At 38.8% G+C, this 22325-nt stretch overlaps 2 protein-coding genes across 2 annotated transcripts; both read left to right on the forward strand.

Moving 5' to 3' along the window:
* Window positions 1–916: 916 nt before the first annotated feature.
* On the forward strand, window positions 917–6066 carry LOC306860033 (uncharacterized protein). Its single transcript, XM_079401555.1, has 3 exons — window positions 917–2107; window positions 4105–4262; window positions 4474–6066. Exons 1-3 carry the CDS (start codon window positions 1882–1884, stop codon window positions 4894–4896), a joined length of 807 nt encoding a protein of 268 aa, XP_079257681.1. The 5' UTR covers window positions 917–1881; the 3' UTR covers window positions 4897–6066.
* Window positions 6067–8170: 2104 nt separating this feature from the next.
* Window positions 8171–20966, forward strand: LOC306853553 (MICAL-like protein 2). The gene is made up of 18 exons (XM_079391053.1): window positions 8171–8513; window positions 9469–9517; window positions 11249–11390; window positions 12189–12514; window positions 12757–12887; window positions 13085–13597; window positions 14271–14479; window positions 14822–14900; window positions 15450–15598; window positions 15687–15782; window positions 15855–15956; window positions 16273–16334; window positions 16455–16578; window positions 17470–17572; window positions 18464–18537; window positions 19571–19685; window positions 19797–19843; window positions 19954–20966. Exons 1-18 carry the CDS (start codon window positions 8371–8373, stop codon window positions 20037–20039), a joined length of 2550 nt encoding a protein of 849 aa, XP_079247179.1. The 5' UTR covers window positions 8171–8370; the 3' UTR covers window positions 20040–20966.
* The last annotated feature ends 1359 nt before the right edge of the window (window positions 20967–22325 follow it).

A 22325-nucleotide genomic window follows, 5' to 3' on the forward strand; every position in this document is an offset into this window, starting at 1 on the left:
AGTATGTAATGTATGATGGGCAGAGACTCTGAATTTTAATCTTCATGCTATGAATCCATCAAGTCAGAGGATATCAAACATGTTTGATATTTTGAGCCAATTTTAGAACACATTGCGTTTAGAACACTCATTTGTCATGCGTTTCTTAGTAACGATGCATGTTTCTGTGTGAGTTTGTGAGTTCAAAACAACTGGTTGTGTGTGATCCTCAGTCATTTAGTTGATTAATCTGTAAACATTTCCAAAGTCGGCAAGTGTATGATACATAGTGCTTTAAAATATGTTCAGATTTAAAAAAGCCATGTAGCATGTTCCAGCCTTTAAGATTTAGATCAACCTGATATGCGAATGAATTAATTAGATGGTCGATTAATTGGGAAATATGATTCATTCATGACATCTCTATTTCTCTCATGAACACTTAAGTCACATGAACCACTTTCATAATGCTTTATCAATTTTGGAACTTAACACCCTTAATTTTCATCAACTCTTATTACACAGAAAAGTTGATATTCTTTTGTGCTCCACAGAAAATAAGTCATGAAAAAAGTGAGTAAAGGACAGAATCAATTCTGGGTGAACTATTTATTTAGCAATGATCTGCATGAAAAGTGCATAATTCTCACTCAACCTGTTTGACATGAATAGTAGGCATTCCTCTCTAAGTACAATTTGGTCTTAGTTGGGAAAGTGATCTGTTTTCAAAGACCAGAGATCCATGACCCTCTGTCCTTAGCTCAGGACTGAACAATACACCTTGTTTGGACAGGTGATCTTATTCCTAATGTGAAGAAGGCTTTGAGTGAGATAACAGGCTTATACGTCTTTTGGAACAAAGGCGTGGGGTTTTAATCTGACAGCAGAATTCTCAGTTGATGCCACACATTCTCCATTTCAGATGCTTTCGCCATAGAGAAGCATATTGATTATGAAAACTCATCAAAGCCTTTCCTGAAGGATTTTTTCATTTAGTCATGTTGTATCGCAAATGGATGTCATACAAACACCCAAATGCTGCAAATGGGCTTGTAAATGAATGTCAATTATGTGGGCCAATTAGTGTGATGTGTTTACTATGTAAACAGAGGCTGTTTGTTTGCGCTCTCTGCAGGTTTCAACTAAAGCTCTGTTTGTTTTGGGTTTTCTTACTGAACGTTTCTCAGCTGTGAACCTTTTGATTCTCCCTTAATGATTTAATATCTATCTGCTACATCGCCGTGTTTTAAGATCTAACCCTTGTACGCCGACAGCAGAGCTAGAGCGACAAACAGGTCTCTGGCAGTTGTACATGTCTTTGAAAGCGTTTGCAGCTCAGGAATGGTGCTTTTCCCCATTTTCTCGCCACACTCCAGTTCCAAATGTCTGCTTTGTCATATTAATAAGTGAACACAGAAGCTGAAGAGTGCCTGAACTTGTCTATGGAATACTTCAGAATGACAGGCCTTTCCATATACAGTACTCCTCCCCGAATGGAAGAGGTGGGATATTACTCATTTACTCTTTCAGAGTAGCTGAGGTGTGGATTAGGAGGCATTAGGTGTCACCGTTGGACGTCTGCTGAAGAGTGATGCTGTAAGAAGCCTCTCTTAAATGAAGCATGGATTCAACGGTCCCCTATGATAGGGTGATTTCCTTCAAACCCGGCCCTGTTTTACTAGGATTAGTGGTCATAGGTAAGTCATGTGACTCAGGAAGAGGGAGGAACTCACACCTGACTCAGGTGAGAAAAGTTGTAGTGACTCTGGATCTACTAAGTAGTTCTCTTGGAGCTGGATCTCTAGTTTGTTCTTCTGTAACACTTTAGCGCCTGAAGAGGCTGTTTATCACGTACATGCGTCTGTTTCTGGAGCTCTTTCTGGACTTTGCTGAACTTGGGCCATGTTTGGCACTGGGCATTTGGTGTCTCCTCTGTCTTCTGCAGTCTTCCACTCTTCGGCTGCGCACTTCTTCCCGGCGTTTCCCAACAGGTTGACCTCACCGCAGATCTTCATCCCTGGGCCTCTGCTCAGCTACGAGCTCCTGCGCAATTACCTGCAGCCCGAGCCCTGCAAACAGGCTCTGCTATTGGCCGCTCAGTCCACAGGACAACATGCTGAAAATATTGGTGAGCCAATCTTACATAGAACATCTTAAATGCCATCTTTCATTTATTAATTTTTTTAGTTTAAATTTTTATGTTCATGTAAAAAAAAATAATTAATTGGGGAACTTTTATTATAAAATCATTTAGCAGACGATTTTGTCCAAAGTGATTTATAAATGAGGGCAACAGAGGCAAACCCGGCCTGTTGTTTGTTTGTTTTTGATTGGCTAACAACTCAAAACTAACAATCAGTTATCAATTAGAGAGCTTAATGAATGCTGCATTTAAAGTACATAGAGAGAGTTAGTGTTAGAGCAGGGGTGCCCGAGCTTGGTCCTGGAGGGCCAGTTTCCAGCAGAGTTTAGCTCCAACTTGCCTGAACACAGCACCTGCCTGGAAGTTTGTAGCATGCCTAGTAAGAGCTTGATTAGCTGGTTCAGGTGTGTTTAATTGAGGTTGGAGCTAAACTCTGCAGGACACCGGCCCTCCAAGACCAAGTTTGGGCACCCCTGTGTTAGAGACTCAAGTAATTATTATTATTTTTTAAAAATGAACAAGTAGATAGTAAGACTTTAGAGAGTGTTAGTGTTAGAGGCTCAAGATATTTTTTTAATAAAAGTAAGCAAGTAGATAAAATAGAATATAGAGTTTTTTTTATAATGAATTAGGAAAGCAAGTAGATAGAATATAAAAAGAATAGAAAGTGCTAGTGTTAGAGGGTCTAGTTTTTATATAATAAATAAATAAATAAAATAAAACAATTAGAATAGAAAAGGAATAGAGAGTGCTAGTGTTAGAGGGCCAAGTTTTTTATATAATAACTAAAAAGAAAACAAGATAGAATAGAGTTAGTGTTAGAGGGTCAAGTTATTATTATTTTTAAAAATAAATGAGTAAGGAATAGATTTAAGAGAGTGTTAGTGTTAGAGGCTCAAGTTATTTCTTTAAATAAATAAAGGTAAACAACTAGATAGAATAAAAATAGAATAGAGATTGTTAGTGTTAGAGGGTCGATTTTTATAATGAATAAAAAAAAGCAAGTAGATAGATTAGAAAAAGAATAGAGAGTGCTAGTGTTAGAGGGCCAAGTTTTTTATATAATAAATAAAAAGAAAACAAGTAGATAGAATAGAGTTAGTGTTAGAGGGTCAAGTTATTATTTTTAAAATAAAAAATAAACAAGTAGATAGAATAGACTTTAGAAAGTGTTGGTGTTAGAGGCTCAAGTTATTTTTAAAATAAAAATAAACAAGTAGATAGAATAGAAATAGAATAGAGATTTGTGGTGTTAGAGGGTCATTTTTTATAATGAATAACAGAAAGCAAGTAGATATAATAGAAATAGAATAGAGCGTGCTAGTGTAGATGGAAGAGATGTGTTCTTAGCAGTTTTTGAAGATGGCTTAAGAGGCTTAAGAGTCAGCCGCTCTGATCTTTTATCACCCTGATATTGATTATTTATTATATCATTTATTGTCACTTATTATAAGACTACTTATTAAAAAAAATTATATATGGACATCACTTTATTATGTGTGAAGAAAGAGGCCACATAGTGATACGGGAGACATTTAAGAAACTGATTGCCTATGACAACAATCACTTATACAGTTTAATAACGTCATGTATTCAGTAAAGCTGTGTAAATAAAACCTTTGAGATAAGATTGCGCTCTTATATAATGTGTTGTATGGCAAAAAGCTTAACTGGTGAGATAGCTCTGGGTGTTGTATATTTACTTAGGTGATTTGCTCTTAATAATACATATGTGTAGCGTTCATTAAGAGAGGCCATTTGTGAATCATATTCTCTCATAATTGTCCATCCTCATTTTACAGTATTTAATAGGATTCAAAATGTTTACAAAGGATTGGCTAACAACTCGTAACTAACAATCAATTATCCGGCCCTGCTGAAGAGGGCTTAATGAACGCTGCGCTAATTATCCAATCTAGAGCCATTAGTTCCTTGTCAGCCTCTGGCAATTGTCTAATTGGTGCCTGCGATGTGGCTTCCAGATGAACCCCGGCCCGTGAAGCAGCGGCGAGCTCGGGCCAACTACAGCAGCTGGCAGCTGGAGGAGCTGGAGAAGGCCTTCGAGAGCACCCACTACCCAGACGTCTTCATGAGAGAAGCCCTGGCCCTCAGATTGGACCTGATAGAGGCCAGAGTGCAGGTTGCCCTTGCTCCACTCTTTTTGACTGTTTTGATGCACGCAATAATATGAATATTTACTAAATATTTCTCTGAACCATTGCTCAGATTATTATTTACTTTTACTTATATTTTACACAATTTGCAGCACTGTTCTTCTTTAAAGTGCTTTAAAATTTGCAGAATTTAATCTAGCACACAGTAAAAAAAAAAGTTTGTCTTTGTTCCCATAGGTGTGGTTCCAAAACCGCAGGGCTAAAATGCGCAGACAGATGAAGCTCCAGAGCCAGGCAGGAGAGCAGTGCGGCCGGCGCGACAGTGACGACAGACCGGTAGATTCGACCAGCAGAAGCGCAGCTCCAGAGCTCCGCAGCAGCAGCCCAGGCTGGGACAGTAAACACGAGAGAGGAAACCCCACTTGGTCCAAACCGTCCTCATCAGTTATCCACAGCCCCGTTAGCAACATGCATCAGCGGCCAAGAGATCAGGAGGGGTCAGAGGAGCCCAGTCCAGAGGACTTCCGTTGCTGTAGCATTGCCAAACTGAGGGCGAAGGCCAGGGACTATGAGGCAGAGATCCACAGCACTGTGGCCAAGGCCAGCAGAGAGAGGCAGATGAAGACGCAGGTATCTGCCGCAGGCCTGGACAGAGACTGAAAAAGATGCAGCCAGTATATATATTACCTCAGAATCACACAGGACACATTAGAAATCCCATTCAATTTATTATTTATTATTATGCACAATTACACAAGCAATGAGGTTTCAACAATGTGACTGAGAGCAGCGAAACACACATTTCTTCACTCTTAGATTGTCACAATGTCATGTATTATCTGTGAAACCAATGGACCCTTTTCAAATTTCCGGGATTCTCAGAAGCAGAAGTCATCGTAGTTGGGTAAACTTCTATAGGGGATGAACAGTGTGTGTGTGTGTGTGTGTGTGTGTGTTCCCATTTACCCTAATAGCAAAAGAAACATGCATGCATGATAGTTTTTCTATGGCTTAACAAACGAGAAAAAAACGAGATTGATTACGTTGGTCAGAAGAGAGAAAGATGTCAAATTTGCTGTCATTCCCTCAGCAGTTGTGTTAAAAATACCCAGCAGTGTTAGTTTTTTGTTATTTAATGTCAGTGTAATAAAACAACCTATACTGTAATAAAGGTTTTAAAAATTAACAAAAAAAAAAAAAATGTGGAAACATCATCTCAGTCTTTGAAAAGGGTCCATATCAACTTTTTTTTTTTTTTTTACTATACAGACAAATGTGAAGTTATATGTATCTACTCTTTTTCTTAATTTTATTTTTTTCTTTAATTATTATAAGCAGAAATTTATATACAGCCTTTAAAACAAATTTTAAAACTTTTTCTGAGGTTGCTTGCTTCACTTGATGCATACAGTGGACATTTACAAAGGTAGTTTTCTCAAATGTTTTTGGACTGACAGCTAGTGAACAAGAGGAGCTAAAAGAGGAAGCTCATGGTGATCTCATCGATGGCCAGCTCCTCTATCAGCTATCCTGTTACCCTGCGTGAAAACACAGGATGTCTGCAAGCTGCCACAAGCCCTCCATAAACACAATAGGGATGGCTGAAAAATGACTGCCTTTTCTGACAAATGTGCTATTTAAAGATTGCAGTACACTTTACATATGTAATTTTTTTCCACAATAGATGCTATTTGTGCTGAACATTTGTTCATGTACTGTAATTATTGCATGCTTTTGGAAATCACTTTTTAATTTCATGTTTCATGCTTAACATTTACATGTTTTTCAAGAACCTAAAGGGATCATTCAACCATAAAATGAATATTCTGTTATCGTTTACCCTCATGCTGTTCCAAACCTGTATGACTTGCTTATTATTTTTTTCAGTGGAACACAGAAGGCGGCATTTTGAAGAATGCTGGTAGCCAAACAGGGTTTGGGTCCCATTGACTTCCATAGTATGGACATATAATATGGGACCTGAAACTGTTTGGTTAATGATGCAGAGTTTATATTTTTGAGTGGATTATCTGTTTAAATCCACTTCAGATAATCCTGGGAAATGTTTGTTCAGAACTGCAACCCTTGAGAACTGCAGAAATGCAGGACGCCGCTGGTATATCTGAAAATACAGATAGACCTGCTTCATGTCAAACGAATTTAAAGGTTCTCAGTTAGGGAATTTCCTGTGGGATCAGCCATGGGACCATGTTTTTGTGACCAAAGCTGGTGTTAAAGAGCCTGAAATTAAATTAGTCTTTAGGTCTTTAGTTCTGTGAGCCAGTGTGGAGTAAGAGTGCCCTCCTCTGGGTAAGAGAGTAAGAGGGTCCTTTTGAGTTGAAGGGCAGCTTGTCTCGAGATTAAGCAGGTCTGTTTGATCTGAGCAGTCTATGAGAATATCATGCATGTGAAATCTGGAAGAGAATTTGATGTGTAATTTGTAGCTCAGATTGTCATAGCTTCATCATACTCAGGTTTCTGTCTTTCTGAAGTTCTGTGTCAAGCTATAAATAGTCCCATTGATTGTGCACCCATCCACAACTTGAGATGCTCACCGTGGGTTACCTAAGTCAAACATAAAACCATCAGAGGAGGTGGATCATCTGAAATTACACTGAAAACAATCTCTCTCTGCCTTAGGACAGCTGAACGGTGATGGTATTTCTGTCTACACTAGGATAATATACATTCAGGACAGCAACACAAGAGACTTTAATTGTGTAAATGAAAGAAACTGTGCTGTTAATTGCAGATATTATGTTTATTAAGTAAAGTTTAGACCATTTAAAGGAATATATATCCATTTTATTATTGTCAAAGTAAAACAGTCTGAATGTTAAAGGGTTATTTTATTTTTTGTTTATTTCCCAGGGTTTGTATCCACCTATGCAAATGAGGTGGACAGTCTGGCCTTGTTTAGAGGCCATTGTAAACATTCATATTCATGCAAAAATAATTTGAACTGATTTATGCTGATGGTTGTAAACATCCTCTGCAGCCCCCTGTGGTTTCATCATAAACATAGTACACGTTTACACTGCCTGTGTCATAAAAATATGGGTCATTCTTGTTATGAAGTACCTTATGAACAATGTACTTGAACAAATTAATGTACTTTTGTTGCAGTTTAAGGAAGTGTTTATATAAAGCATACACAGGGCTTTTAGATATATAGTCTGGTCAAGCTGAGGCATTGAAACTTTATTACTTATTGCTTCGTTATTTACTAACAGGACAGAATAAAGAGAGAAAGTCATTGCTCAGTTAGCCATAGCAAATTTGCTTACATATTGTTAACCTGAAATTCATTTAAATACTTTAATTCATGTAACCTTTTGAATTTTTTGATATATATTATTTTCTAAAGAATATCTAAAAGGATGGAGTGCTTGAGGCAAAATAATAATGTAAACATTTGGAAAATGATTTCACAGAGGGGAAAAAAAACACCCTTCATTCATTGTTAAACACAAACACAATAATTCCAAGCATCAAGTAAGATTGTCTATCTATCCATCCATCCCTCCATCCATCAAATATGCATACCAAGAATGATAACAAATTAAAATGTTGATCGATATAGCCTATGCAAGTAAAAGAGATTAAGACATTTTTCAGCTGCTTTAACCTAATTCAGATTTTATGACAAAACAACAGTTTCTATCTTTACAAATTTGAATTAAATATTTTAACCAGTAAGCTATGTTAAGTTTCCCACATGATAGGAACTTGAAAATGCGCTGCAAAACAGGAATGTTTTTTTAAAGTAGGCCTTAATTTCGTCACATTCGTCACAAGTCCTTCTTATTAAAGGACATGCTTGCCATATAACACAGATATAATAATGAGCGAAACAGACTCCTTAAAAAGAAAGAAAAAAGCAATTAGCGTTTAATTAATGATGATTTGAGGCTCCTCCCCCTTCATTTCCTCTGTTCCACAGGTGCCGTAGTTGCTCTGCTGAAGTGAACAGCTCTGAGGAGACTCTTTCATTGGGACTTTTGCCGTGTTTCCCCTCTTATTTTCTTCACAGCTCCGTTATTTCGTCGCACAAACGACTTTTTTCCTCTTTCTACTATATAATATACTCTCTCTGCCGTGCGTTTTGGCAGTAAGTGAGGGCTTTTGGAGAGTATGGCGGCTATCAAGGCGCTTCAGCAGTGGTGCAAGAATCAGTGCGAGGGATACAGAGATGTGACCATCAGCAACATGAGCACCTCTTTCAGAGATGGACTGGCCTTCTGCGGTCTCATCCACAGGTTCAGACCGGACCTCATGTAAGAGTCGTTTATTTCTAAGTTGTCACTGATTAGGATACAGAAATTGTCCACGACTTTTCGAGATTTGTGAAAGGTAGCCTACCGAACAAGTCTTGATGAGGATAACATTGTGTAGCTCAAAGATGTAAATCAAATATGTTAGTCAAATATTTGTCAAGCATAGGTGATTGTAACCACTCACAAAAAAAAAAATATATATATATATATATATATTATATTATAATTTATTTATTTATTTATTCCTTATAGGTACATGTTGTGGAGCTGTTCACTACTAGAGGAGTCATTTGACTTGAAATGGACTGGCTTTCATTAAATACATTCATTAAATCACAATCCCCTAGGAACCAGTTGCAAAATGGCAAAGAAAAGTTAGTTCTGGGCTTTAGAATTATTTGTTTACTGAAGAGTGAGTAAAATTAAGTGTGAATGTTAGTTTTTAAATTGGCTGAATTGTTTCTAAAGCCACTGTAATTCATTATCCTGTAATGGAATTAGGACAGCATGGGGTACTTTACATCCTACTCTTGTGATATACTACCATCTAACAATATTCAAGTGATTTTATGTATGCAGCTTTTTGACTTTATAGATACTACATGGGATATTTCTATGCCTCGTTACAAGACTATTTTGAATGAATTAGTAGAGCCAAAATAAGTGAAAATAATGTGACACTACATTAACATTTAACCCAAAATCTTGACCACAATCGATGGGCATGTTGGGTCACCTGCCCATACTGTATATTCATCATTTATTCATTATCAGCCTTTTTTTTTTTTTTCTTTAGGCCTACTACTAATATTGTAAGTTTTGTGACCTTTAAAAACTGTTGTTGTTGTTATTATTAAACTTTCATCAGCTTACTTTAGCGTCAACGTTGTATTCTCAAGCTTTCTATCTGTCTGGTGACTCGTGTTCTTGTTCTCTTTTTTTTTTTTTTTTGCAGAAACTTTGAGTCTCTCTCTAAAGACAATGTGTATTACAACAACCACTTGGTAAGTCTGTTTGGCCTGCGTGACTCATAGCTTGTGTGTTTTGCAGTGTTTTAGCTGTATCCTGTGCAGATGTGATGTGTGTTTGCTACAGTCCCGTGATAATGCACACTATTGTTTTTTTGGCAAGTTGGCTGGATGTTTGTTTATTATAACCCAGCCTTGTGTACTTATACATTGTTTCTCGCATATTGACATGAATAAGAGCACTTAAGACTCTTCTCACAGCTTGTGAAATGCATGTGATCTAATGTTTGCAGAGTTCTTAAATGGATGAGACTTGTTGCTCAGTAAAAGAGCCTATTTATGGGTCAAGTCTTCCAGCCATAGCTTTGGCACAAAGATAGCTTTTAGTTTCTGCAAACATTACCTTGCAGCGAAACGTCTAAAGTTGCAAGCTTGTACTCTGTGAACTTGGGTAAGAGGGAAGAATATTGTCCTAAACCATCCAATTTTATTTTTCAGGGCTCAGTTTAGGTTTTTCCAGTGAGTAATTACTACACAATTTAGATCGATCTGGATCTATTTACTCATTTTATAGATTCCACACTTATATGCTTTGATCACTTGATCTATTGTTCACAGGCAACTTGTAACTTTCAGATTGCAGAGAGAATATTTGGTACATTGGCATGTATAAAAGTTTGTATAATTGTTAACTTTAATTGTTTGAACCAACAGTTTTCATTTTGATAGTGTCAGCTTTACATGTAAGATTTAATTTGCATTTGAGGGTAGGGATGCTGTCCGATCAGGACCAGTGATCTAATTATTTTTCATCCCTGTCAGGAAGTGCTTCTGTGAGAATGAGGTTGTGAGACGTGCCACAACTGGGATTTTTTTTCCTAATGATGAGCTCTTCCTCACGTTGCTTCCTCGGAGACTGTAGATTACAAGCCACACACTCCGAGATCTATTACAAACCCTCACCACTTCTATAGACGGCACTCAGCTGTAGTTTGAACCTGTGCTGTGTGGATTCTGTCCAGTTAATGCATTATTCAGAAGGGTGACAGTCATCCACAGGGCACCTGATCCTCTCTGGCAAGATTAACTTGCCTCTGTTCTACTACTGTCTTTACAAATGTTAGTTCATCTGTGCATTTAAACACCAAAGAATATGGTGCGTTTAAATGCCAATACTTCCACCAGTATGCCGTTTAAACCCAGAAATATTTATTCATACTATCAGCCCCTCAGTTCTGAAACACAAAAGAGAAACAGGAAGTTGCAGCTGCATCATGGAGGATATGCTGCCCCTCCTCAGCTGTCCTGTAAAATTTAATGAGTGTGTCCAGGTCAGGCCTAAACAATGCCCTGGTATCCCCCTCTCCTGTCCCCGTTCCCCAGGCTGCTGCGTGCACAGGAAATGTGCTATTCATTATGCGCTCCCTGCCTGGGCCGTCTTGATGTGGTGCCAGATTGTGCTGCTTACTGGCCTATTCTATTTCTGACGCCTTCCTTTTTTATGCCTTGTCTGTGTTTACAGTTAATTGGCCAAGTGCCTTTCCCCTAGAATTCCGTTTCCACAGCGTGATATCGGTGGCCTGAAACAATCATATGAGATCCTGTTGAATGAGCATGTTCAACGGTGGTTATAAACACAGGGTGCTTGTCTTTCGTCGTTGTGGTCGTCAGATTGTTGTTTTGTGTATGGATTCTTCATCCTGTTATGTGGTGTTGTAGCTGTGAACTTAATGTCTGATTTGTGTCATGTCATGTGATGTGCTCCAGGCATTCCGTGTGGCTGAAGATCATCTGGGAATCCCAGCTCTTCTGGATGCAGAGGACATGGTGGCTTTGCCCGTCCCAGACAGACTCAGCATCCTCACATATGTCTCACAATACTATAATTACTTCCACGGCCGCTCCCCAAGTAAGACTGTGTTTATCCACCATTACAGTGTTTAAGTAAAAGGCCTTTTTTGCAAGGACGTTGTCTTATCTGAATACTGTACCATGTTCAGAATGTAAAAGCACTAGAACACACACTATTTAAGTATAGTGTAATATGCAGAATGTGAAGCATGCATTATATCACAAACATTTCTGACAGAAGTATGCAACCGTCACAAGACCTCATTACATCGCATGTTTAACTCTGCTAGTGCCATACAATTATCCCTGAATTATTATTTTTTTACTTTGTTAAAACTTTGGACCATTAGATGAAACGAGTCAAGCTGTGTGCTGCATTGTGGAATACAGTTTATTTTAAAGTGATCCACTGTGTATTGCACATTTTATCTAGGTATTCTACATTTTACAGGGGGGGGGGGGGGGGGTTGCATCTATGGTTGCTAGAATAATTATTTTGAAAATTATTAGTTTGCTACTAAAATCTATTTTTGTAACTTTACAGGATAGTTCACCCAAAAAATAACATCTGTCATTTACTCATTCTCATGTTGTTGTTCCAAGCCCCTTTGAGTTTGTTCCTCTGAGCACAAAAGATATTTTAAAATGTTGGTAACCAAACAGTTGATGGTAGCCATTGACTTCCATATTTATTTATTTTTTAAGTTTTTTTTATGTACTATCAAAGTCAATGGCTACGTCAACTTTGCATAGTGTCCACATGCTGTATACTGCAGAAATAATGTTTGTGTGTGACTGCTTTATCTAAAGTATTCATATATCTTAGTCTTTCTTCTCAATGGCTTTTTATCCTCAGTCGGGGGAGTAGGAGGTATCAAGCGGCACGCTGAGGACTCAAAGGAGGTGCCATCAGAGAAGAAGAATCTGCCTGTGGTTGCCAAAAACCACAATCTTAAAACAAATACAGAGAACCGTCCTCCTCAAACTGAAATGCCAAAAAATATCAGAGAAAACCTTCCATCTCTTAACATCCAGAAAAGTGCTCCAGAGAAGCACATTGTAGCTACTCCAGCTCGGCAGACTGGCACGGACTGGCAGAAGTCTCCAGGGCCGAAATGTGTGCCGGCACCCATCACGCCACTCGGAGTGAGATCTCCACAACCACACAGAGATGCTGAGAAGGTGTCAATTCAGCTTTCCCTTGATGTTTCCACTTCAGAGTGATTTGGTCTAAAACTAGTTATAAAAATTAATGACTCCGTTATGATTTGGAATGATTTTTTTTAATTTTTTGCTTGCAGAGAGATTTGTCTTTGCTTATAATTTATTTTATGACTTAAAATTAATTTGTCTAATTTATATTCAAATTATCTATTTTATATTTAAGTTTGTATATGTATGTATGTTTTAATTCTCTTTTTCAGAAAACTGTTTTGGTGGAGAGTTCAAATAAAACCGGCACATTAAAAGGTGAATGTGCGGTATGTGGAAATCATGTACATCTGGTCCAGAGACACCTGGTGGATGGAAAACTCTACCACCGGAGCTGCTTTAAGTGAGTATTCATTGGTGGTGCTTTGGAGCCATCACTATTATTTTACATAACTATTGATAAGTATTCAACTTTGGCATGTAACTGCACAGTTTAGTCCTTTTATTGCCTAGTAACAACTACTATAGTGCAACGATAACTCTTGTTGTTTTTTTCAACCCCCACCCCCCCCCACCCCTCCTCCCATTTTTTTAAAACAGGTGTAGTGTATGCTATGGCACACTGAAATCTGGGGCATATAAACTGGGAGCAGATGCTGGCTCACTGGTCTGCACTATTCACCAACATGGCCAAAATGGCTTCAAGCCTACAGTGAAGCCTTTTAAGAGCAGTGGCTTTACGCTTGCTGATTTGGTGGCCAAATCTGACAGTGGAGATCATCCATCTTCACAACGCTACGCCTCTGTATTATCTGCCCCCATCAAAGCCGAGCCCAGACCAGTGAAGCTCAGTCCCGCTCTGCAGTCGTGGACTTCCTCTGCTCAGAGGACTCAGGAAGCCAGACAGAAGTTCTTTCAGTCCAGTGGTCCAGCAGCAGAGGATCGGCCCACCACAAGACAGCAGTCAGGCCCCTCAGAGTCCTGTACCAATCAGAACGCAAGATTGACGATGGAGGAGAAAGACCAAACCAGTGCCCAGACAAACGGAAAACTACTTGATGGAAACACAAATAACAACAATGCGCTTAATTCTGACCCAGGAGCACAGAGGCAGTGAGTGTCTAACGAGTGATTACTGTCATGGTTTACAGCAGGGGTGGCCAGTGTCGGTCCTTAGGTTAGGGTGAGGCTTGAACTGGGTTTAAAGACATTAAGAATACTGTATAAAGCTTTAATGAATGCTTGGGGAGAAATGTTTAGGAAGCAAATGTCATTCTATAGTTCACTGCTATTCAGAAGTTTCGGATTGCTTATGTTATTGAAGTCTCTACAAATACAGTATAAAAAGTGTAAACGAATATTGTCCAAATAGTATTATAGAAAATAACTTTTGGAATCTATTTAAAAAATGTAGTTTATTCCTGTGATTTCAAAGCTGAATTTTCAGCATCATTACTCCAGTCTTCAGTGTTACATGATCCTTTAGAAATCATTCTAATTTTCTGATTTACTGCTCAAGAAACATTTCCTGTTATTAATATTAAAACAGTTGTGCTGCTTCATGTGTCTTTTTTTTCAGGAATCTTTGAATAGAGCATTCAAAAGTATAGTATTTAAGTATATTACGGTCTCATTTGATTGATTTTAATGTTTTTGCTGGGGAAAAATACAGAATTCTTAGTGACCCCAAACTTTTAAACAGTAGTGTACAGCTGGTGCATCTATTGTGCGTATGATCATAGTGCGAATGCTGAATGTAAGTCACGCTTGTTACCATCTCTCCCAGGCTAAAAATCAGATGCACTTCTGCTGAAGTCTCTAGCTGGAGGCATGCGTTACATGGACGAGATGCAACAGGAAGGAGCTCATATCAGGCCACTTCAACCAGCTCTGCTATCAGCAGTAGCGGCATGAACTCCAAAGAATCCCTCTACCTGAGTGCCATCAACAAGGAGCGCAGCAGACCTCCATCCCAGCTGCTTTCTACTGCCAAAGGTAGTGTTCACTCACAGATGACCTTTGCTTGTATGGATTGTGTTTTTTCTTTAAAATGCTTTCTAAAGGTCGCATGAGAAACATTACCATAAACATATGCAATAAGTTGGAGAGGAGCATATAGGCAAGAAAGGTTAAATTAAGCCATGGTCCAGCATCCATTGTTTTTCATGTAGCCCACAGGAATAAGATTGAATCTTATTCCTGGCTGATAAAGACTGATTTCCACCCTGTAGTATATTTGTCTTTTCAGTTTGACAGCATGGCTTCAAATGGCATAATTTGATAGTGTGGCTTGTGCCTTTTGTTTGCTGTAATTTTCTTCTCTTTTCTCGGTTTCAGCCAAAGATGCTCAGAGCTGCGAAGCCCCAACTGACTGGAGATCAAAGCCAAAGGCAGCTCCAAATGGACCAAGACTCAAGTAAGTTCGACCAGCCTAGTTATCATTAAAGCTTTCTAATCCACACGAGGGGAAGCAGGCAGAGTCACTCGGGTGTGAGCTGCAATGACACTTCAGAGCTGGAGTACTGACAGTGGGGCCTTTCATGTATCCATCCTCTAGCTGGCGGATGCCTCCTGCCTCCCCCATAGTGTTTGACTGCCTCAGAGTGCACCCACTCACTCTATCCCCAGTCCTCACCAGTCCCAAGGAGTGCTGTGCCTAAACCAACCTTCACTGAAATGCTATGCTCTTACTTTGAGTTCCTCAGATGATCATTCTTTTAGCTTTGTTTGCACCTACTGTATATAAGGTGAGGGCCTGCTTACTGTATGTTGGTTTTAAATGATGCTTTTGTGTCTTTTGAAGGTTGTAAATGTAACCTAGATTATACTGTTTTACAAAAACTTCAAAATGTAGTGTTTATTTCAGTGTCATTTGCCACTACTTTGTAAGTTTTCTAGGCATTTCTGAGAGAAAACTGTTTCACCACAAATTTTCAATGTAGTAAGGTTAGTTTGCTTTTGATAGATCTCCAGATAATGCCAAGGATATCCCATTGACTTCTGGAAAAAACGAAAGTGACCATTGCTTGACAGCCCAAAATGCTCCAGCCTCCTCCAAATTGAGCAACTCTTGTTGCTCCATCAATGTTGCCCCGCAGCAGCAGGGTACCTATGGTAAGCTGGTCTCATCACTATTAAGAGCAAACTTGTTTCTCAAATACCAAATACTTACTGAAGTTTACCTCCTTTTTCACCCGTTTAGGTAAAAACGGACCATGTATATCACAAGGTTCCTCTGTCCCTCTCCAGCCATTCAATCCTGTTGTCTTGTGTTTGGGAGAGACCTGTGGTGTGCAGGGTAAATCCAGGCCACATCATCAGTTGTAGCATGGTAAGATTAGCATTTATGATCTTATTCTTCTGTCCATAGGTTCTAAACCTGAGCGTCCCTTGTCCTCATGTATCTTGCCCTCTCAGTCCTGTCATAAACCTTCATCTCCAAAACAACCTCGCCGTGGGTCGGCGACATCAAGTAAGCATGTTCTAAATTTATGCAAACGTTATTTCTTTAAGGTTAAATAAATAATCGTCATCCAATACTATATATATTAATAGTGGTAGTAGTACTTTTTAATTCCCTCCCCCTAATTTATTATAGTTAGCAAATCATTTTACTTGTATGGAAAACAGAGGCTTGGTCAATCTGGCTAAGCTCTTTATTGAATTAGTGAAAAATAATAAATATTATTATTATTTTTATTTTTTTTTTGCGGATTTCTCTTGCATGTTTGTCCACATTTAGCCTTCAGCTTTTCATATACACTAAAAAGCAGTATTTATCACTTTAGGTTACGACAAAGGAAATATTTCATCTACAAATGGCTTGCTGCATGAAACAAGGTTGCCTACTGTAAGTTATTGAAAAAGTTGAAAGCTAATCTCAAGAATATATAATGATTTTAGGAATATCTTTTCTAAATTAAAGCTGTCCTACCCATGGTTTTCATGGTTACATTATTTGTCTTTTCAGATGAAGCTTTGCTACATCACACCAGATCAGATCTCAAAAGAGTTGCAGGACATTGAGAACAAGCTGTACGATCTGGAGAATGAAGGGGTGGAGTTGGAGAGGAGGCTTCGCATTTATGAAGAAGGTTTGAGATTATGCGTTACAGCAGTTCATGTAATAGCAACATTCCGTATTTCTCCAAGTCGACGTCTGAATTGAATTTTAAAGATCCCAAAAAAATGAAGGTTGTTTAGGACAAAAGCTTGTTGGGACATCAGATGTTCCTTTAGTTGCAATTCGAGATCCATTTAGAGTATTTTAGACAGCATGTAGCAGCCTCGTATATATGTGTGTGTGGTTCATTGAGTTCTGCGAGTCGCGCACTCATTCCAAACCTGTTAGCTGAGCCTGTCCACCTGGGAGTCAGAATTCGGATATAGCCTTTAGGGGAAGACTGTGGCCAATAAAAGGCTCTCGATTCCAGCTGCCAGGGCCAAATGAGGCGAGGCACAGGGGAAGCTCCCTCTCCTCCTGAGGGATGCTGGGATGGAAATGGAGAAGCGGCAGTGGGCTGCAATGAGCGGCTGCTAGCTGAATGGGGCAAGGGCACTTGATTGGCTCTTTTCAAGGTCACCATGGCACAGTAATATCATCTCCAAACTTGCTGCTCCAGTCACCTGTCCTGCTGCTAGCAGCCGGTGGGATTTCATAGAACCTGACTCTCAGTCCCACCAAAGCCGAAACCACCACTTGATCAAATTAAGTTTGTGTGTGTGTGCGCGCGTGTGATTGTACTTGTTTTTTTTTTTTGTACCACCTCAAGGCAATGTCAATGAAAAACATGCTTTTTAGACCGCATTACAGTGCTCTATTAGGAGACAAATAGAATTCAATCATAGCTCAAATAAAAGTTGAAAGTGAGTATTTGGAGGTGCCCGTCTCAGAGTACTTTAAATTGTGGCTTGAGGTGGAGTGTCTCTTATGGATGGGGCAGTTAGGACCTTGGTGTCCTTTGTGACATTGGACTGTTTTACAGAGGGTCAAGGGGACCTGCTGATGGATCCCTTGATGGTGGACTGGTTTAACCTGATTCAGAAAAAACAAAGCTACATACGGAGGGAGTCTGAGTTGATGTACATGTAAGTGATCCCTGGACTCAGCAACTACTATTTCTCTATTGTCTAGCTGCTATTTCTGGATGCAAACATTTTAAGAATGCTTAAAGGGACAGTTCACCAAAAAATGAAAATTCTGTCAGTAACTACTCGCCCTCATGTCGTTTCAAACCCATAAGTCCTCCATCTCCGGAACACAAATTAAGATATTTTTGATGAAATCCAAGAGCTTTCTGACCCTCCCATAGACAGCAATTACAACGTAATTACAACGATCAAGGTCCAGAAATGTAGCAAGGACATTCTTAAAATGATCCATGTGACATCAGGGGTTCAACCGTAATTTTACCAAGCTACGAGAATACTTTTTGTGCGCAAAGAAAATAAAACAACTTTATTCAACAATTTGTCTCCTCTGCGCCATCCTGGCGCCGTTTTTGAGAGTATCGCACATGTAAACAACGTATGCTGTTCTGTGTTAGCTGTGCCATGCCAAAATGGTGCTAGGGTGATGCGGAGGAGACATTGTTGAAAAGTCGTTATTTTTGTTTTCTTTGCGTACAAAAAGTATTCTTGTAGCTTCATAAAATTACGGTTGAACCCCTTTTGTCACATGGATAACTTTATTGATGTCCTTGCTACGTTTCTTGACCTTGATCGTAATTATATTGCAGTCTATGGAGGGTCAGCGCTCTCAGAATTCATCAAAAATATCTTAATCTGTGTTCTGAAGATGAACGGAGGGCTTACAGGTTTGGAACGACACGAGGGTGAGTGTTTTCCTTTTCATTAACTTTCATTTGTTTGAACTCTTCCTTTTAATATTAAAACAAAATCCGCAATGGAGAAAAATAGCCATTGTACCTTGATGTTCGCTCTTAAACCGGTCCTTACAGCAGTCTCAATCTTTTTCAGAGCAAGAACACAAGATCTGGAGGAGCAGCAGCCTGGAGTCGAAGGAGAGCTCAGGAGATTGATCAATAAACCAGGTGAAAATTAGCCAGGGTAACTTGTGTAATATCAATATCGCTCACCTTTTTTCCCCATTAGGAATAGACGGATCGTTTTAGAGGAAGTGATCAATAGCTATGTTTCCTGTTTTTGTGTATTTTGAAGTATCTCATAAGAAACGAGTGAGGGAAATGCCAAATTTCGACTGAAAATCTCTTAATTCACGAAAGGTTTTCACGTGAGGTTTTTTTTTTACTTAAAGCGTTAATGCGAAGAATGGGACATTGAAATGCATTTGCCAAATAAATATGACATTGCGCTATGGGAGGGCATAACTGGACTAACCAGCGGACCGATCTCGTTGCATCCCTCTGAAAGCAATGATCGCATTTGTTTCGTCTGCTCGCTCTGGGGCACAAGTAATTTATTGTAGCCTATATGAAAATTATATTCAGTGGCTTCTCCTACTTTTATTATTGATATTTATTGCCAGTTTATCAGGAAGTTACTTTTTTTTTTTTTTTTTTTTTTTTTTTTTTTTTTTAACTCATCGGATGAAAATGGTGCTTATTTGCACGTTTTATGTGAAATTCCAGTGATGCATAAGTTAATTTGCATCTTTCAATGGAAATTCTGCTAATGCCTAATCAAATTAATTTGTTCGAGAAGAATCTTCCATTGCTCATGTTGGATTAATTTCCAGCTGGAAATGTTTTTTCTAAATGGGGAAAAAAGTTTCTAAGGTGAAATTGTAGAGCATTGATTTTTGACTTATGGGGTATATCTTTACTCTTTTGGTTGCTATGGCATTTAAAAATTGGCACCAATTATAAATTAAGCTTATTCTTGGATCTCTTGTGACACATGGAAGCAATTCTCAGACATGTCCGTGCTTCAGATCATCAGTAATGATTTTTAATAATTACGCATTGTGATTTAACAAGATGTGAAATTTCTATAATATCTTTGTTCTATAATGAAGGGTAAATGTAATAGCGCTATTAGTTCACTTTGCATTTGTACTCTTTATAACAGCTGAGAAGCCATAAAATGTGTGTGTTTGCATATTAGAACATGTCAAGACTTTGGATGAGAAGAAGAGGGAAACGGAGCTGTTGAACAGACTGATGAAGATAGTGAATGACAGGAACGCCATTGTTGAAGGGCTGGAGGAGGACAGGATAAGGTAAGTCCTTTCACTCTCCATGTCAAATACCATGCTTTTAAATGTGGCTCTTTTTCACTTGCATGCAAAAGTTGCGAAAGCACATTTGTGAATGTAATGTCACATTTTAAGGGAGGAGGAAGAAGATCAACAGTTGAATGAGATGATGCAAAGATTGGGTGAGAAGTTGTTCCTCTTTATCTTGTTCTTTGCTGCTTCAAGCTGAGAGTAGACTTGACATTTTTAACTTTAACCTTTTGAACTTTCTTTTTTTTTTTTCTTGATGCAGGTCTTCAAAAGTTTAAAAACAAACGCAAGTCATCCTTCTCAAGGTTATTTAGACGGAGAAGTAAAAAAGCTTCAATGGGATGGTGAACTTGAGAGCTGCTGGAGTGAAGTGATCCAGAAGTTCTGCTGTAGCCTGTTGAAGTCCAGATTTTTTCCAGGTGACATTAGACTGTTTAAAACAAAGTGGGATTAGTGTAACAATTGTCAGGTGATTTCAGTGAGTTAGTTTGAGTTCTTGGAAACTTTAAACTTCTTTTGTTGTTTTCACTTCTTATTTGATTTAAGCTAATACCAGTTCTGTTAATTTGCTTTAAGTTTTCAACATTAGTCCTATATGCTGCTTTTGCCTTTAATTATTTAAACTAGCCCACGCATTTAAAGTATTGTTCTAAAACATTTATTATTTTCCAGTCTTCCACCCCCTCACTTGTTCAGACATAAACCGTAACTTATATTAGCAGATAAACAAACAGATGCCCAAGGCTGGCGGAAACTTGCTACTTCACTGTGATCCAAATATCTGTGTAGAATCTTAATTTAACCCTAACCCCCTAAAAAAAAAAAATTAACTGCTAAATCTAGAGCTCTTGAAGACGCAGTGCTTGCAGTGATCTGAAGGGGGCACTATGAGCTCGCATGCATTTGCACAGGCAGATTTTTCCAGTTTCTTATTTTATATTCCTGAGAATGCTAAATCAAGCTGGAGATTAGACGGCAGAGGATCTTGTGTGCTGGAAAGGCATGGATTATTGGTTTTATTCTCTTTTTAAGTCCTCTAACCTAGTTCAATTAAAAGTGTACCTCATTTAACTTATCTAAGAAATATAGTCTGTCCCAAGATGTCTTTTACATGGTGTTTAAATATGACTTAAGTGTTTGAAAAACCTACAGAATGAATGTTTTAAAAGTTCTCTTTAGAGATGCTTGGAAATGGATGTGCTTATTGTATATTTGACTTTTTTTTTTTTTTTCAAATTTCTTTAATAAATCTTAATGAAGTTTCTTATGTACCCTAAACTATTCCAGAGCTTTATTTTAGTTTTATTTGCTTCAGCTGTCTTCATGCGCGATTCTCTCAGATGCCTGCATGTGAATTGTAAAGCCCAAAAAACGTTAAATGGAAAAGCCTATTTATGCCGAAGTGGTCACAATAACTGAAATGCACAGTTTATCCCAAACTTCCAGTCGGTTTCCTTCTCGTTCTGAATTAAAACAACTCGTAACTGTTGTCCCTATCATCGCTCGTGCTGTGAAACGGCCGTTTATACAGCCATTTAATATGGGTTTTAGTAAAATGCGTTAAGATAATTTACTCACATTTAATATCACGCCGCTGCTTACAGGCCATCCATTCCCAATTTAAGATGCATGAAATTGTGATCATGAACTTGGAACACCATCTCTCTCTAGCAGAGAAGGATATTGGTGCAGAACGCCATGCGTGATGCGGGTGACAGTCGAGACTGAATACGTGTGATATTAGAGTTAATTAAAGCTTTGCGCCCCATCTCCTGCGAATGCTCGCACTCCTGCAATTAAGAATCAAAGGCGAGGGCTTAGTGTCAGGGGGGTGTCTAATACATGGTTTTAACAGGAATGGGACCTGATTTGCCAAGCTCCTAGCGACAAGCATTAACAACAGCCTCAAATTAAGCGTACATTAATATTCATAAGTGAAACAATTCGTCCTGTGAATGGCTGATGAAATGAAATTCTCTGGCGTCCACGCCACCCATGTCCATCAAAAGATGCCATTACTGATCAAGTGCTTAATGTATATGAGCCATCTGATGAAACTGAAGGGATAAAGGATGCCGGGGTTTGGTATTTCAAAACTGGTCCGCCAGCTCAAATGCACCCTCGCTAACCTCATGCATGCGCGCGCTTGTCTCTTTCGGTACATAACTGAATGGCATTTACATATTTGCTTGATTAAGGCCAGCTAAGCACAGGTCACTAACACAAAATGGATTTGAAAATGGAGTGTACTTAAGCCTTTTTTGTGTTTTCAGTAGAAAGTGTGTTAATGCGACGCACATGGGTGGCATCGCAAGCTTTCAGTGTAATGCAACGCGGTTTAATTAAAAGCATACATTGCACACTTATCTGACGTGTGGTTTATTATAGAGGTCAAACTCTGCTTGTCCAGCGGCGGCCAGTGCCCTGAGCTGTTTGTTCTCTTCCTGTAGGGGGTGTGTGAGTGTTGCAGATATAGTGCTAGCGCTTCTGCCACTAGCCTGTAATTATGATCCTCAAGGTAATTTTATCAGCCTCATTAGCTCTGATGAGTAAACGAGAAGCGTGCTTCTAATTTATTAGCCATCCAGACTGGAGCCCTGGCTCTCATCAGACGGATCATAATATTTGTATAGG

This window comes from Barbus barbus (genome assembly GCF_936440315.1).
Source record: "Barbus barbus genome assembly, chromosome: 3".
Lineage (NCBI taxonomy): Eukaryota > Metazoa > Chordata > Actinopteri > Cypriniformes > Cyprinidae > Barbus > Barbus barbus.